Below are 18,851 nucleotides of genomic sequence, written 5' to 3' on the forward strand. Positions count from 1 at the left end.
CACTTGGATGGAAGAGTGGTGGTTGCATCATTCAGGACCGAGATGGGCAGAATTTTGAGCAACGAGGGAATACAGGGTTATGGGAGGCAGACAGCAATGTGTCATTCAGGCCACAATCAAATCAGCCTCCAGCTTACTGAATGACAAAGCAGGCTCGAAGGGCTGAATGGTCTCTGCTTCTGTTTTTTTTAAATGTTCTTATAAAATGGAATCTACAAATGGAGAAGAAATCAACTGGCAACCGTAATAAGCAGAGAGGAATTGATTACAACGCAGAAGGATGAAGAAATCTTAACACAAACGCGAGAGAGAAATAAAGAACAACAACAATACAAAAGGGAGGCTTGTAGAAAAATAGTATCACAGAGTGAGTCACAGATACAGAAAAGGGGAGGAGGCAAAAAAGCATAACTGCAGTCAAGCTTGCAGCTAAGAAATAGACTGAGTCACAGAGTAAGCAAAATTGGAAAATAAGAACCAGTAAGGAAAGAATTAGCAGAGGAATAGAGACGGAGATGGGGCCATTAGAGTAAAGGGAATCAGCAAAGAGAGAGAAGCAGTAACTGGAGACCAAAATAGAAAATCTGAGGCCAAAGAGAAGCACACGTGTTAGAACGGGAGGGATATAATGATGAACCAGTCACATACAAATACTTTTTAAGAACTTGGCAGACTGAAGAACAGCAGGAATCAATCAGTGGATCAGTGAAAGAAAATTTTCTCTCCTCAATGCTGTACAATAATAGCCATTGATTTTTAAAAAGCTTTTTTGTACATGGACTTTGTCACTAAAAACATTGACTACTATTTCCATGTGGATCTAATTGAGATCGTTGACTGATAAAACTGCTCGAGGTTGTTTACGTAGGCTCACCACTTTCAACAACAACATGCATTTACATAGCATCTAAAACATAGTGAAGCATCCCAACCTCAAGGTGCTTCCTTTAAGCATAACCAAACAAAATTTGACCGCATATTGGTGTTGGCAAACAAAAAGCTTTTGTGAAAAAGTTTGATTTTAAAGAATGTTACCACCTTAAAAGAACAGAAAATAGAGGTGAAGTTGAAGAATAGAATTCCCATAGTTTTTGACTCGGGCAGCTGAAGGCTCGACTGCCAACAGTGGGAAGATTATAACTACAACAAAAACAGAAAATGCTGGAGAAACTCAGGAGGTCTGGCAGCATCTGTAGAGAGAAAGCCGGGTTAACGTTTCGGGTCACTTCTTCAGAATTACAGATCCACCAGTGACCAGGATCAGTGCAGGGATTCGGATGTTCCATTGTCGCAGCCCATGAAGTTCCTCACATATCCAAGTACGTTCCTACATTAATAGGTAACTAACAGGGTATAAACAGACATGGTCGAAGTTTGAATTCTTCACCTACCAACTCAGGTGTAAGAGTGCAACTAAGCGTAACAGGCTGATGGATTTTAAAAGACTCGAATAGTAAACATCCAAATTTCCCACAAAATATATGCTGAATGACACTTTCAGAAATAAGATACACTTTATTCAGGAATAGAAGGGGGAGGGAAAAGTACAGATTTATTTATACATTTCCATACAATGAACATTTACAATATATATAATTACAAATGCAATGTGTCAGGCAAAAATTTTGTTTAAATATTTACAAGATAAAGTGACAAATATTTCAATTCTCTTTTGGAAGCTGGACGTAGCCACTGCAAACAATTATTTTTTAATTAATCTACACCGTATTCACTTAACAGTTTTCATACGTTTAAACGGGCATATAAGAGGACAATGCTGCACTGAGTCACTGCAGACACCAGAGGGCAGCCAACACCAATACACTTTACGCAAACCAGGTGTGTGAGAGGTCAGAGTGGGAAAAATCCAGTAAAATAGAACTGCACTTAGTCTGAAGTACAATTATCCTATTAAGGACTTATTAATAAATCAAATCAAGCCCCTCAATCAAACTACAACTCGATTACTTTTATAACTAAATCTGTGTGTCGTTTGTGACATTAAATCGGCTGGAAAAACACAAATAAATTTAATTGTGGCAATTAACGAAAGGTTAATTAAGGGGACTTCTAGTACATAGAGCATGTTCTATGTCAGGGGACTTTTAGTGTCACTTTTTTTCATAGTAAGGTTTGCAAATTTAAAACGTTTCACTATAAATTATCAGTGCACTGTGGTGCCATTCGGTCCTTGTCCGAAGAACTGTTTTATTTAATCCAAGGAGTTTCCTAGTTGTATAGTATTAAACAATGTGTATCGAGGTGCTCAGATTCTCACTCTCTCGCCTGTGGTTTACTTGCAGATTGACAGTATAATTGACCTTTTAAAAATAAGTACAAACAAATCAGACCAGGTTCCTGCGCCTTACTATTGGAGGTGCGACTGGAAAATGTCCATGACTGGACTCTGACCCTTGCACAGTCGAATAGCCTCAGCTACATGCTGCCTGTTACGAAGAAACACAAATGCAGCAGAAGACCAGAGGAACTGTTTATATGCTTTAAATTTAGGTGAGTTCTGGGGTTAGTTTACAGCAAATTTGCAATGAGGTACAACCAGGTGGATAGAAACAGATTGCTTCAAAGATTCGGAACAAAAACCAGGTACAAGATTAAACCCAGGGCTGAGAAGTGAAAAGATTCGTTGCACATGTAAGTCAGCGACAGTACCAGCAGAGTTAGTGATTGAAACAGGCCCCTTGTCAGTAATCAATTGTTTAGCAAGGTGGTTGAGGGAAAATAAAACTAAGAGATGTGAGAACAAATCAGGCACAAGGGAATTGATCTACAGCCTATAGGGGAGGGGATTCTGTGAGGAGCAAGTGGAGGTTAAGCACCGGCACAGACTGAACTGTCAGAGTCTGTTTTATGATCTCAGCGTCGTGTGTACAACGCCAGCAGTTCACCCTCGATATCTCCGGAGCTGGTTTGAGGGTAATATTGGTTGTGTAGAGACCCGGGTGTGGAACCCTGACCATGAGCAGACAGGGAGAGACTCACTCCCATCTTCCACACGGCCTGTCATTTTTATTTTAATTTTGCTAAATGTTGATGATTAATCACGAGATTTTTTTTCCCACAAAAAAAAGACATGGCAACAGGTACAGGCAACACCATAGCACAAGTTAGATACACACTGAAGGGTGATGGAGAAGAAACAGACTGGGTTCAGAGAGACTGTGCTTCTGAAGTTTTCTCTAGTGAGTCTACAACCTGCATCATTGGAGATGCCCTTTGGCAGAGTCGGGTTATGTGTCCCCCCACTGCGAGGTTTTATGAAATGTGGATAGAGTATTTTTTTTTGTGTGTTCTTCCCCACCCAAAGTTTTTTTTTTCTTTTGCATGTGATTGGAGCCTGGCCATTCCCCTCCTCCGGTCACAGCACCATGGTGGGGATGTGGTGCGCCAGGCTGGCGGAGTGTGGCACTGCCAGGGGCGGGGAGTGGGGCTGCAGGGAGGCCGGGGGCGGCCGGTGCCTGGCGCTCTTCTGGTGGGCGCGGAGCCCGGCCAGCTGGGAGTAGGCACTCTGACACACCTGGCACTTGTAGGGCCGCTCGCCCGTGTGCAGGCGCACGTGGTTCCGCAGCGTGGACGACTGGCTGAAGCGGCGATTGCAGAAGCGGCAGATGAAGGGCTTGTCCAGGGTGTGGATGCGCATGTGCGAGCGCAGGTTGCTCCGCGAGTTGAAGCCGCGGTAGCAGATGACACAGCGCATGCGTCCCGCGCTGCTGCCCCCAGCACCGTCCCCTGCGTTCAGCTCATCTGGGGAGGAAACAGGAAGGAGAGTGGCCTTTTAATGGAGGGGTGGTAGGTGGGGTTCTCACCTCTCGCCAGCCCATTGCACCCAGTTGCAAATGTGTTGCTGGTCAAAGCACAGCAGGTCAGGCAGCATCTCAGGAATAGAGAATTCGACGTTTCGAGCATAAGCCCTTCATCAGGCTTATGCTCGAAACGTCGAATTCTCTATTCCTGAGATGCTGCCTGACCTGCTGTGCTTTGACCAGCAACACATTTGCAGCTGTGATCTCCAGCATCTGCAGACCTCATTTTTTACTCATTGCACCCAGTCCCGAACACCGCATTGCAAAGGTCAAAGCCACGTGGAAGGGGATGAAGAGGGCGTTCACTGGAATGGTTTGGAGATGCTGGTGTTGGACTGGAGTGTGCAAAGTTAAAAATCACACAACCCAACCACCCCCGTGGCTCAACACTTCAACTCCCCCTCCCACTCCACCAAGGACATGCAGGTCCTTGGACTCCTCCATCGCCAGACCATAGCAACACGACGGTTGGAGGAAGAGCGCCTCATCTTCCGCCTGGGAACCCTCCAACCACAAGGGATGAACTCAGATTTCTCCAGTTTCCTCATTTCCCCTCCCCCCCCACCTTGTCTCAGTCCCAACCCTCAAACTCAGCACCGCCCTCCTAACCTGCAATCTTCTTCCCGACCTCTCCGCCCCCACCCCACTCCAGCCTATCACCCTCACCTTGACCTCCTTCCACCTATCACCATCTCCATCACCCCTCCCCCAAGTCCCTCCTCCCTACCTTTTATCTTAGCCTGCTTGGCACACCCTCCTCATTCCTGAAGAAGGGCTTATGCCCGAAACGTCGAATCTCCTGCTCCTTGGATGCTGCCTGACCTGCTGCGCTTTTCTAGCAACACATTTTCAGCTCTGATCTTCAGCATCTGCAGACCTCACTTTCTCTTTAAAAATCACACAACACCAGGTTATAGTCCAACAGGTTTAATTGGAAGCACTAGCTTTTGGAGCATCGCTCCTTCATTAGGACAACCACCTGATGCAGGAGCGACGCTCCGAAAGCTAGTGTGCTTCCAATTAAACCTGTTGGACTATAACCTGCTGTTGTGTGATTTTTAACTTCACTGCAATGACAAGGTGGTCAGCAGCAATTTACTGCAGATGCTGGAAACTGTACTGAAAACAACAAATGCTGGTGATCACAGCGGGTCAGGCAGCATCCTTGGTGGGAGAGAGAAAGCAAGCTAACATTTCCAGTCATAGAACGTTTCTATCAGAGACAAGCAAGCTAACTTCCAGTTTATTCCCACAGATGTGCAGGTTAAGCGGATTGGCCGTGGTAAAAATTGCCCTGTCATGCCCAAAAACATGTGGGCTGGTCATTGGTTTAAAAAAAATCCCATGCAGGATTACAGGGACGGATTCCACTTGGAGGGTCGATGCAGTATTGATAGACCGAACGGTCTCTTTCTGCCCCTCTATGAAGGACTTCAAGAGACTGAGTTCCCCCAGGCTGACCTTGACCCAGTAGATTAGAGTGGTGCTGGAAAAGCACAGCAGGTCAGGCAGCATCCGAGGAGCAGGAAAATCGACGTTTCGGGCAAAAAGCTCTTGATCAGGACTCAAGCACTCGTGCTTTTCCAGCACCACTCTAATCTAGACTCTGATTTCCAGCATCTGCAGTCCTCACTTTTGCCCAACCTTTACCCACTACTTTGTGTGCCCAACCGCTGTTCTCTCTCTCTCTGGGCTCCACCCCCACTTCCGCACATAAATGCTATAAACATTTCTGAATGTGGGTCACTGGACCTGAAACGTTAACTCTCCTTTCTCTCTCCACAGATGCTGCCAGACATGCTGATTTTTCCCAGTAATTTCTATTTTAGTTTCAGGAGACTTTGTTGGAGCAGAGAAGGTTGTGGGGAGATTTCTCAGAGGTGTTCCAAAATTATAAAAGGCTTTGAATGAATAAAAAGGGTGAAATTGCATCTGCTGGCAGAAGGAGCAATAGCCAGAGGACGCAGGATTTAGGGTAATTGAAGATTGAACTAGAGGGGAGATGATAATTTTTATAGAGTAAATGGTTATATTCTGGAATGCACTGCTTGAAAGGATGGTGAAATGAGATTCAGTTGTAACCTTTCAAAGAGAATTGGTGATGTATCTGAAAGAAAAAAATTGCAAGGCTGTGGAGAGACAGCAGGGGAGTGGGACTAAGTGGAAACTCTTAACAACCCAACACAGCCAAATGTTTTCCTATCTGCAAAATTCAAATGTTTTTCTGATATCTTTCAGCACAACAGGCTGATAATAAATAGATAAACAAGCAGATGATGTTAGTGGGCTAACAAGACCTGGAACAGATAGCTTTCTGGAACTCTTTTTGTTTAAGATGAGGAAACATTACTCAACATTATTAAACTAAATATATTTAAAACTAATTGACTTGGCACAAGTAATGTTAGATTCAAGGGAAACTGTCAACTGCACTGTCCAGTTGTACACTTCTAGCTCAAATTTGACTGAGATTATAGCAGTTAATGCCTTGTTAATACTGCCTCATGTAAGTTAGTTGTAGAAGTAAATATAAATTAAAGCTCCTCTTACACTGTTCCATTCAGTAGGTCCAGGTCAGGAAAATTAGACACAGATTAACATTCCTTTTGGACTGTCCATGTTCTGTATACCAAGTCAGCTAGGGAAGCAATAATCAAATAATTCCGTTGTGCACTGTATGGTACAGCATGGATGGAACACAGGATAAAGTTTCTCTGCTCTGACCTCATAATGCTGTGCCAATCACATTCTTTTAATGTAGCTTTTCTCAATCAAATGGACTCTGTTTCCATACCTTCACAGTAAAGAACACTTTTCACTAAAACTCATTTCAGATGAAAACCTTACAGTTGACGGATACAGAAGGTAATTTATCAATCTGGGCTAACCCACTGAATCAGTCAACCCCAGAGTTTGAAGCAACCATGTGTTAGTTAACCCACTGGCTCACACTGATCCCTAATTCTGCATTTATTTTATTTTAATGCCTAGCAATTTGCTAAAATGGTCATTCTAAAGTGTTTGTGGGGCAAAAGCTTGCAGTGTGACATCAGTAAATAAATTTACATCATAATTGTAACTGAATTACTTCAGTCCCTTACCAGGCAATAGCACACAAGCTGATGGGGATATTGCTCAGAAATCGTCTTTGAGCCCTGGACAGTACTGTGTTTATTCACAGGAGCAATTCTTCAGGCACTTTGCAGAATAATGAGGTGGGGATATTGCTAATAATGGAACAAGTGTTTACTAATTTATGCAAGAACATGTTTGAAAAGTGTGTACAACACATCTGTCCAAAGTAAAACTAGCAATGAAGAAATCCAGAACAAGTGATCTATAGTTTCTCTAATTCATTCACCCCGTCTGTTCAGCACTTTTTTTCCCTTAAGCTATTTTATTACAGTGAAGCTGCTAATTATAGATACCAATTGCTGATAAGATATTTTAAAATGTACACAAACTCAACGGTATAGTAGATAGGGAGGCACTTTTATACCTCACAACACCAGATTATAGTCCAACAGGTTTAATTGGAAGCACTAGCTCTCAGAGCAACGCTCCATTAGGTGGTTGACCCAATGAAGGAATGGTGCTCCAAAAGCTAGTGTGCTTCCAATTAAACCTAATGGACTATAACCTGGTATTATGTGATTTTTAACTTTGTACACCCCAGTCCAACACTGGCATCCCCAAATCACTTTTACACCTGTGTTTAAATAGTCAGAGTGTCAGGGTGGAATTTTCCATTTTCAATGTAAATGTTTTGATGAGTGAGATATGTGAGCCCTGGTCAGCCATGTCACTGAGTGACATGCAATCTTCTGCTATTCACTTCAGCAATTTTGCAGCCATGCTTCGAGGTGCCTTTTTCAGGGACCTGAGTGGTTGGAGAGGTGGACTATTCACCACTGCTAGGACATTCCAATGTTCTCACCACTAGGTACTATAGCTAATGCCCAGCTGCACCCCACTTCAGATGTTAAAGCCAGAAACTGATTAATCATTGGCCCAGAGGGGAAAAAAATACTCACTGCCTACTTTGCAGACAGGGACGTGGAGGTCTTGGTGAACTGGAGGGTGGGGAGGGAGGGGTGTGTGAAGAGGGCAGCTGTATATTTCCCTGCAGACTACCACAGGAAGCCATGCCACCAGACCAAGTAACCTGGACACAAATTGTTGTCTGGATCAATGCTGTGTCCCAAGGAAAACCAGACATCCAATAATGCAAGAAGAAGATTAATGATCTTCTAGTTCTCCACAATGGTAAGAGACACCATGTTCTCTCTTCCACCTCACCCTCACGGGGCACTACTCAATTTAACTCATGCCACTGACAAGTACCATGGGCTACCATTCTCAGTATTGTTTCTAACTACTAACACCCTTCCTGAGCTCTGTGCTTCCAACCTGACCACCTGTCTTGCATCACCACTAACTGCTCACACATTCATGTCTCTCATACTCAATCCCAGCCTTTGTCTCATTGAAGGTAAAACTGGCCAACCCCCTTGACTGTTGCCAGCACAACATCCTGCCTGACCCCTAACCCTAATGAAAGTGGCATTTCACCTGCAGGGCTGACCATACACTGCAGGGACACAGATCCCTGGACTCTGAGAGGATGAGATGCCTGACTGACTGGAATAGAAAGAACCCCTCAACTGACTAGAGTAGAACTGTCCTTGATCCCCAGTTAGGTCTGTGGGCTCTTCACTTTCACACATGGCCTTTAGTGTGAAGGACAAACAGTGTGTTTGTAGCTTAAACTGCAGGAACATGGTCCAAGGTGTGATGTTATGTCATATGGTGATGCAAAGTGACACACCTACAGGTGACAAACCTCGAGTTTCCTCCCACAGTCCAAAGATATGCAGGTTAGGGTGAATTGGCCATGCTAAATTGCCCATAGTGTTCAGGGATGTGTAGGTTAGGTGCATTACTCATGGGAAATGTACAGTAATAAGGTAGGGGAATGGGTCTGGGTGGGATACTCTTCAGAGGGTCGGTGTGGACTTGTTGAGCCAAATGGCTGTTTCCACACTGTAGGGATTCTATGATAACATGACAGTGGTTCCTGTTGTGACAAGATCCCTGCGTTTCCCTCTATGTTACAAAGTATTGTAAGTCACAGAGGATAGCAGTCTGTAACAGAGCACTAAAGACTCTCTGCATTAAGAAAGCAATGTGACCCACACAAAGAGACTGTTAGTCAGTGCTGAAGTCACTGAATGTGTGCTTCCAAAGAAATGTGAAGTAGACAACATCTGGAAGTGAAGTGAGTGAGAGCTGTGTCCTTGTGTGCAGAGTGACCTAGCAGGGTCACAGGGGACTTTGAGGTCCAAAGGAAAGTGTTCGAAGGGCTGAGGTGATGTGACAGTTGGTCCGGGAGGAGGCATAATGATGAGGTGAGGGCTGGCGGTTTACTGATGGCAATGTGGGTGGGCGAAGGGTCCAGGAGGATGCAGAAGCAGTTGGTAAGGTGGCCTGGACATGTCCTGGGGAGCTGCACTACCAGGGTTGAGAGTGTGTTGCTGGATAAGTACAGCAGGTCAGGCAGCATCGGAGGAGCAGGAAAAATCGACGTTTCGGGCTGGAGCCCTTCATCAGGAATTGAATGAGCCTTGCATTAGCAGGGACTGGCCCGGATATACCTGCGCAGACTTTACACGGTCTAGTTACTGGGTTAGGGGCGGTGGGGGGAGCGGGGTGGGGACTGGAAGTAATGATCAAGAAGACGAGTTGGGGTCTTTAAGGACACGCATATGACACTTAATGATGAGATTCGGAAGGCGTTATTTGCGAAAGTTCATCCCCTAATTCGAAAATCTGCTTTTTTTCTTTAAATTCTCTCTAATTTCCGCACTTTTCTGGCTAAACAGGAAACATTCCGCTCTCTCATTCCCTGGCAATCATGGTGTAAAGGCATCCCTGTAACATAAGAGCAACCCCACCTCCCCTCCGCTCCCCCCCCCCCCCCCCCCAACCTCAGTATAATTTCACATTGGTTACCGTCTTTAGTCTTTTTCCTATGTTCTTCCTCCAGCCCTGGAACTCCTGGGATGCCGAGGAATGTGTTCTGTGTATTTCCATACCAGACCAGCAGCTCCTGGTCTGGTGGGATTGTCTAAAGTGAACAGAAATTGAGATACCAGATAATCGCTGTCGTTAGAATCGGATTCGAACAGTGAGCCGTTGACTTACACGCTAAAACGTTCATCTGTATCCCATCTGCACATCCCGACTCAAATGTGACTAATATCCAGTCTCCGGGACCCCCTCAAGATTTTTTTTTAAGATGAGATTACCCACAGTTTGGAAGCAGGCACTTCGGCCCAACAAGTCTACCCGACAATCCGAGAAATCGCCCACCCAGACCCATTCCCCGACCCTGTATTTATCCCTCACACTCTGGGCAATTTCCCATGGCCAGTTCACCTGACCTGCAAATCTATGGACTGTGAGAGGAGACCCACGCAGACACGGGAAGGGGGAGGGGAATGTGCAAACTCAACACAGACAGTCACCCGAGGCTGGGATCGAACCTGGGTCCACTGAGCCACAGTTGCTTGGATCTGCTACAATCTCCCATTGTTTTCACCTCAAATCCTGGAGTGGAAGTGGGAACTGTCCAACAGTAATTCCGTCTGAACTTTCTCAGCTCAGACAGGGGGGACAGAACTCAGACAGGGGGGACAGAGCTCAGACAGGGGGGACAGAGCTCAGACAGGGGGGGACAGAGCTCAGACAGGGGGGACAGAACTCAGACGGGGGGACAGAGCTCAGACAGAGGGGACGGAGCTCAGACAGGGGGGCCAGAACTCAGACAGGGGGGCCAGAACTCAGACAGGGGGGACAGAACTCAGACAGGTGCCATTATCTTATTGTATCTTCCACAAACCACAGACCTGCTGAGTTTCTCCAGCACTTTCTGAGTTCATTTAAAAAGTATTGTTTAGCCGAAACAGTAAAACAAAGCTTTTTTTAAAAAAAAGGTTGTACCGAATTGAGGCAGGTGAGCCGAGGATACCGGAGAAGTGAGAGAGGTATAAAACTAAATGCTGCGCGCACGCACAGACAGACACACAGACACACACACACACACAGACAGACACACAGAGACAGACACGCACACACACAGACACACACGCACAGACAGACACACACAGACAGACACACACACAGACACGCACACACACACAGACAGACACACACACAGACACAGACACGCACACACACAGACAGACACGCACACAGACACACACACAGACACAGACACACACACAGACACGCGCACACACACAGACACACACAGACACAGACATGCACACACAGACACACACAGACACACACAGACAGACACATACACACGCACACACACAGACAGACACACACACAGACACGCACACACACAGACACACACAGACACAGACACGCAGACAGATACACACACAGACAGACACACACACAGACACAGACACGGTACTCTGTGAGAAACACAGGGATGGGTGATGCCTCAAGGGTCAAGTAGCGATCCCATTACTGTAAGATTTACGCATCTGGAGCGGTTAAGAGGAGCTGTGATTGAAGTTCTGGGTAGGGAGGGGTCTGGGCAAGCGATAACAGAGAAAAAAGTGTCCCCATTTGGAAAGAATAGAAAACCGGAGGGCACCGGTTTAAGGCGATTGGCAAAAGGAGAGCCAACGGGGAGGGGGCGGGGGAGTGAACAGGGTCTTTTAGAGTCAGAGGCTTTCAATGGGGCAGGGGGTATTTTAACAGAATAGAACAGCAGGGCTCCTCGGAAAGGTGGGGGGGGGGAGGTGGGAGAGGGGCTGATGCAGCCTCTCTTTGTGCTGCATACACACTGTCAGTTATCGGAGACTGAGCCGGGGTGGGGGAGGAGCGGACACCCCCGGGGGCAAAACGGAGCCACAGCAAAACCGGGCGGAACCTGATGGAGGTCCCGGTGAGTCCGGGATCCGCCAGGATCACCAGCTCCAGGGGAACCGGGGAGGAGGGGGAGGGTAGGTGGCCTGTTCTAAAAAAATACTGCCACCGACATGACACGAGGTTCCAGTGTCCCGGTGATGTCCTGACTGAAATCAAGTGGAACCCACTGAAAGCAACACAGGAATTACTGGAGAAACTCAGCAGCATCTTTAGAGGGAGAAAGCAAAATTCACGTTCCGGGTCCAGAATGACTCTGCCACTGCAACTGAACCCGGGGGGGTGGGAAGGGGGGGGGGTTTACAAATTAATGATCAGTCTATTCCCCGCAGGTACACATATCATTGACACTGGGAAAACACACTGAACACACCTAGGAACACATTGCAAACGCTGGAAATCTGAACACTGGGCAGTTTCGCCCTCGCCCACATTTCAGTCCCCCCCCCCCCCCCCCCCGAATTAACTATCTGTTTGGGATTACAGGGGGTCTGTGGGTCCTGCTCCAAATCCAATCCCACCCGCCCGCCCGTCCGTGCACCCTCCCGGTCCCGGTATATCACCATCCCCGGGGCTCGGTCCCCACAGCAGCAGCGTGAGCACGGCTGGCAGAGCACCAGCTTCCCCGCTCCTCCCCGTCTCGCCAATGCCCTGATCCGGTCAGAGAGTTCCTCACCTCTGTGGTCTTGTAGTAAATGTTGTTCCCGATCTGAACCACTTCCAGGTTCTGCTCCTGCTCGTTCCTAGCGCATTTGATGTACGTCATCCAGCTCCTGTGGTCCTCCTGGCTGGCATCAATAAAGTACCGCACCGTGCCATCCTCATTGAAGACCTGGGCCGGAGAGAGGGTGACGGGGTGTGGGGGGAGAGGGCTTTACTGCTGGGCGGAACGACTCCGGACAAGTCTACTGCTCCGAAATGTTGAAATCAGCACTGACCCGGGACACTGACACTGACCCGGGACACTGACCCGGGACACTGACCCGGGACACTGACCCGGGACACTGACCCGGGACACTGACCCGGGACACTGACCCGGGACACTGACACTGAGCCGGGACACTGACCCGGGACACTGAGCCGGGACACTGAGCCGGGACACTGAGCCGGGACACTGACACTGAGCCGGGACACTGAGCCGGGACACTGAGCCGGGACACTGACACTGAGCCGGGACACTGAGCCGGGACACTGAGCCGGGACACTGACCCGGGACACTGACCCTGACCCAGGACACTGACACTGACCCAGGACACTGACCCGGGACACTGACACTGACCCGGGACACTGAGCCGGGACACTGAGCCGGGACACTGACCCGGGACACTGACCCGGGACACTGACACTGACCCGTGACACTGACACTGACCCGGGACACTGACCCGGGACACTGACCCGGGACACTGACACTGACCCAGGACAGGCACTGAGCCGGGACACTGACACTGACCCGGGACACTGACCCGGGACACTGACACTGACCCGGGACACTGACCCTGAGCAGGGACACTGACCCGGGACACTGACACTGACCCGGGACACTGACACTGACCCGGGACACTGACCCGGGACACTGACACTGACCCGGGACACTGACCCGGGACACTGACACTGACCCGGGACACTGACACTGACCCGGGACACTGACCCGGGACACTGACACTGACCCAGGACACTGACCCTGAGCAGGGACACTGACCCGGGACACTGACACTGACCCGGGACACTGACCCGGGACACTGAGCCGGGACACTGAGCCGGGACACTGACACTGAGCCGGGACACTGACACTGAGCCGGGACACTGACCCGGGACACTGAGCCGGGACACTGACACTGAGCCGGGACACTGAGCCGGGACACTGAGCCGGGACACTGACACTGAGCCGGGACACTGACACTGAGCCGGGACACTGACCCGGGACACTGAGCCGGGACACTGACACTGAGCCGGGACACTGAGCCGGGACACTGAGCCGGGACACTGACACTGAGCCGGGACACTGACCCGGGACACTGACACTGACCCAGGACACTGACCCGGGACACTGACACTGAGCCGGGACACTGAGCCGGGACACTGACCCGGGACACTGAGCCGGGACACTGAGCCGGGACACTGACCCGGGACACTGACACTGACCCGGGACACTGACCCGGGACACTGACCCGGGACACTGACACTGACCCAGGACAGGCACTGAGCCGGGACACTGACACTGACCCGGGACACTGACCCGGGACACTGACACTGACCCAGGACACTGACCCTGAGCAGGGACACTGACCCGGGACACTGACACTGACCCGGGACACTGACCCGGGACACTGACACTGACCCGGGACACTGACACTGACCCGGGACACTGACCCGGGACACTGACACTGACCCGGGACACTGACCCGGGACACTGGCACTGACCCGGGACACTGACCCGGGACACTGACACTGACCCAGGACACTGACCCTGAGCCGGGACACTGACCCGGGACACTGACACTGACCCGGGACACTGACACTGACCCGGGACACTGACACTGACCCGGGACACTGAGCCGGGACACTGAGCCGGGACACTGAGCCGGGACACTGACACTGACCCAGGACACTGACACTGAGCTGGGACACTGACACTGACCCGGGACACTGACCCGGGACACTGACCCGGGACACTGACACTGACCCAGGACACTGACCCTGAGCAGGGACACTGACCCGGGACACTGACACTGACCCGGGACACTGACCCGGGACACTGACACTGACCCGGGACACTGACCCGGGACACTGACACTGACCCGGGACACTGACCCGGGACACTGACACTGACCCGGGACACTGACCCGGGACACTGACACTGACCCAGGACACTGACCCTGAGCAGGGACACTGACCCGGGACACTGACACTGACCCGGGACACTGACCCGGGACACTGACACTGACCCGGGACACTGACCCGGGACACTGACACTGACCCGGGACACTGACACTGACCCGGGACACTGAGCCGGGACACTGAGCCGGGACACTGACACTGACCCAGGACACTGACACTGAGCTGGGACACTGACACTGACCCGGGACACTGACCCGGGACACTGACCCGGGACACTGACACTGACCCGGGACACTGACACTGACCCGGGACACTGACCCGGGACACTGACACTGACCCGGGACACTGACCCTGAGCAGGGACACTGACCCGGGACACTGGCACTGACCCGGGACACTGGCACTGACCCGGGACACTGGCCCAGGACAGGCACTGAGCCGGGACACTGACACTGACCCAGGACACTGACCAGGGACACTGACACTGACCCGGGACACTGACCCGGGACAGGCACTGAGCCGGGACACTGACCCGGAACACTGACACTGACCCAGGACACTGACCCGGGACAGGCACTGAACTGGGACACTGACACTGACCCAGGACACTGACACTGACCCGGGACACTGACACTGACCCGGGACACTGACCCGGGACACTGACACTGACCCGGGACACGGACACTGACCCGGGACACTGACACTGACCCGGGACACGGACACTGACCCGGGACACTGACACTGACCCAGGACACTGACCCGGGACACTGACCCGGGACACTGACCCGGGACACTGACACTGACCCGGGACACTGACACTGACCCGGGACACTGACACTGACCCGGGACACTGGCCCGGGACACTGGCACTGACCCGGGACACTGACACTGAGCCGGGACACTGACACTGACCCGGGACACTGACACTGAGCCGGGACACTGACACTGACCCGGGACACTGGCCCGGGACACTGGCACTGACCCGGGACACTGGCACTGACCCGGGACACTGGCACTGAGCTGGGACACTGACACTGACCCGGGACACTGACCCGGGACACTGGCACTGACCCGGGACACTGGCACTGAGCTGGGACACTGGCCCGGGACACTGGCACTGACCCGGGACACTGGCACTGACCCGGGACACTGACACTGACCCGGGACACTGACACTGAGCTGGGACACTGACACTGACCCGGGACACTGACCCGGGACACTGGCACTGACCCGGGACACTGGCACTGACCCGGGACACTGGCCCGGGACACTGGCACTGACCCGGGACACTGGCACTGACCCGGGACACTGACCCGGGACACTGACACTGACCCAGGACACTGACCCGGGACACTGACACTGACCCGGGACACTGACCCGGGACACTGACACTGACCCAGGACACTGACCCGGGACACTGACACTGACCCGGGACACTGACACTGACCCAGGACACTGACCCGGGACACTGACACTGACCCGGGACACTGACCCTGAGCAGGGACACTGACCCGGGACACTGACACTGACCCGGGACACTGACCCGGGACACTGACACTGACCCGGGACACTGACACTGACCCGGGACACTGACCCGGGACACTGACACTGACCCGGGACACTGAGCCGGGACACTGACACTGACCCAGGACACTGACACTGACCCGGGACACTGACCCGGGACACTGACACTGACCCGGGACACTGACACTGACCCGGGACACTGACCCGGGACACTGACACTGACCCGGGACACTGACACTGACCCGGGACACTGACCCCGGACACTGACACTGACCCGGGACACTGACCCGGGACACTGGCACTGACCCGGGACACTGGCACTGACCCGGGACACTGGCCCAGGACAGGCACTGAGCCGGGACACTGACACTGACCCAGGACACTGACCCGGGACACTGAGCCAGGACAGGCACTGACCCAGGACACTGACACTGACCCAGGACACTGACCCGGGACACTGACCTGGGACAGGCACTGAGCCGGGACACTGACCCGGAACACTGACACTGACCCAGGACACTGACCCGGGACAGGCACTGAACCGGGACACTGACACTGACCCAGGACACTGACACTGACCCGGGACACTGACACTGACCCGGGACACTGACACTGACCCGGGACACTGACCCGGGACACTGACACTGACCCGGGACACTGACACTGACCCGGGACACTGACCCGGGACACTGACACTGACCCGGGACACTGACAGTGACCCGGGACACTGACCCGGGATACTGACCCGGGACACTGACACTGACCCAGGACACTGACACTGAGCCGGGACACTGAGCCGGGTCACTGACACTGACCCGGGACAGGCAGTGAGCCGGGACACTGACACTGCCCGGGACACTGGCCTGGGACACTGGCACTGACCCGGGACACTGGCACTGACCCGGGACACTGGCCCGGGACACTGGCACTGACCCGGGACACTGGCACTGACCCGGGACACTGACCCGGGACACTGGCACTGACCAGGGACACTGGCACTGACCCGGGACACTGGCCCGGGACACTGGCACTGACCCGGGACACTGGCACTGACCCGGGACACTGACACTGAGCTGGGACACTGACACTGACCCGGGACACTGACCCGGGACACTGGCACTGACCCGGGACACTGGCACTGACCCGGGACACTGGCCCAGGACACTGACCCGGGACACTGACACTGACCCGCGACACTGACCCGGGACACTGACACTGACCCGGGACACTGAGCCAGGACACTGACACTGACCCGGGACAGGCACTGAGCCAGGACACTGACCCGGAACACTGACACTGACCCAGGACACTGACCCGGGACAGGCACTGAACCGGGGCACTGACACTGACCCAGGACACTGACACTGACCCGGGACACTGAGCCGGGACACTGACCCGAGACAGGCACTGAGCCGGGACACTGACACTGACCCGGGACACTGACCCGGGACACTGACACTGACCCGGGACATGGACACTGACCCAGGACACTGACCCGTGACACTGACCCGGGACAGGCACTGAGCCGGGACACTGACACTGACCCGGGACACTGACCCGGGACACTGACACTGACCCAGGACATGGACACTGACCCAGGACACTGACCCGGGACACTGACCAGGGACAGACACTGAGCCGGGACACTGGCACTGACCCGGGACACTGGCACTGACCCGGGACAGGCACTGACCTGGGACACTGACCAGGGACAGACACTGAGCCGGGACACTGGCACTGACCTGGGACACTGACACTGAGCGGGGACACTGACACTGACCCAGGACACTGACACTGACCCGGGACACTGACACTGACCCGGGACACTGGCACTGAGTGGGGACACTGGCACTGAGTCGGGACACTGGCACTGAGCGGGGACACTGACACTGACCCGGGACAGGCACTGACCCGGGACACTGACACTGACCTGGGACACTGACACTGAGCCGGGACACTGGCACTGAGCCGGGACAGGCACTGACCCGGGGCACTGACCCGGGACACTGACACTGACCTGGGACACTGACACTGAGCGGGGACACTGGCACTGAGCCGGGACACTGACCCGGGACACTGACCAGGGACAGACACTGAGCCGGGACACTGGCACTGACCCGGGACACTGGCACTGACCCGGGACAGGCACTGACCTGGGACACTGACCAGGGACAGACACTGAGCCGGGACACTGGCACTGACCCGGGACACTGACACTGACCCGGGACACTGGCACTGACCCGGGACAGGCACTGACCTGGGACACTGACCAGGGACAGACACTGAGCCGGGACACTGGCACTGACCTGGGACACTGGCACTGAGCCAGGACACTGGCACTGAGCCGGGACACTGACACTGACCCGGGATAGGCACTGACCCGGGACAGGCACTGACCTGGGACACTGACCAGGGACAGACACTGAGCCGGGACACTGGCACTGACCTGGGACACTGGCACTGAGCCAGGACACTGGCACTGAGCCGGGACAGGCACTGACCCGGGACACTGACACTGACCCGGGATAGGCACTGACCCGGGACAGGCACTGACCCGGGACACTGACACTGAGCGGGGACACTGGCACTGACCCGGGACACTGACACTGACCCGGGACAGACACTGACCCGGGACAGACACTGACCCGGGACACTGATGTGGAACCCTGACCCTGTGTAAAGCCAGGCCCATGCTCCGTGCTCCTGATGTGAGTTGGGAAGC

At 52.7% G+C, this 18,851-nt stretch overlaps 1 protein-coding gene across 1 annotated transcript in view; it reads right to left on the minus strand.

The window, feature by feature from the left end:
- Positions 1-3,376: 3,376 nt before the first annotated feature.
- prdm12b (PR domain containing 12b) overlaps positions 3,377-18,851 on the minus strand; it is a 50,845-nt gene continuing 35,370 nt past the window's right edge. Inside the window, exons 3-5 of the mRNA XM_060841509.1 lie at positions 12,445-12,600; positions 9,834-9,948; positions 3,377-3,762 (exon numbers count right to left, since the gene is read on the minus strand). Of these exons, the coding sequence (XP_060697492.1) occupies positions 3,377-3,762; positions 9,834-9,948; positions 12,445-12,600 (657 nt within the window). The remainder of the gene's footprint in view (positions 3,763-9,833; positions 9,949-12,444; positions 12,601-18,851) is intronic.

The sequence above is a fragment of the Hemiscyllium ocellatum genome, chromosome 21 (assembly GCF_020745735.1).
Source record: "Hemiscyllium ocellatum isolate sHemOce1 chromosome 21, sHemOce1.pat.X.cur, whole genome shotgun sequence".
Taxonomy (NCBI): Eukaryota; Metazoa; Chordata; class Chondrichthyes; order Orectolobiformes; family Hemiscylliidae; genus Hemiscyllium; species Hemiscyllium ocellatum.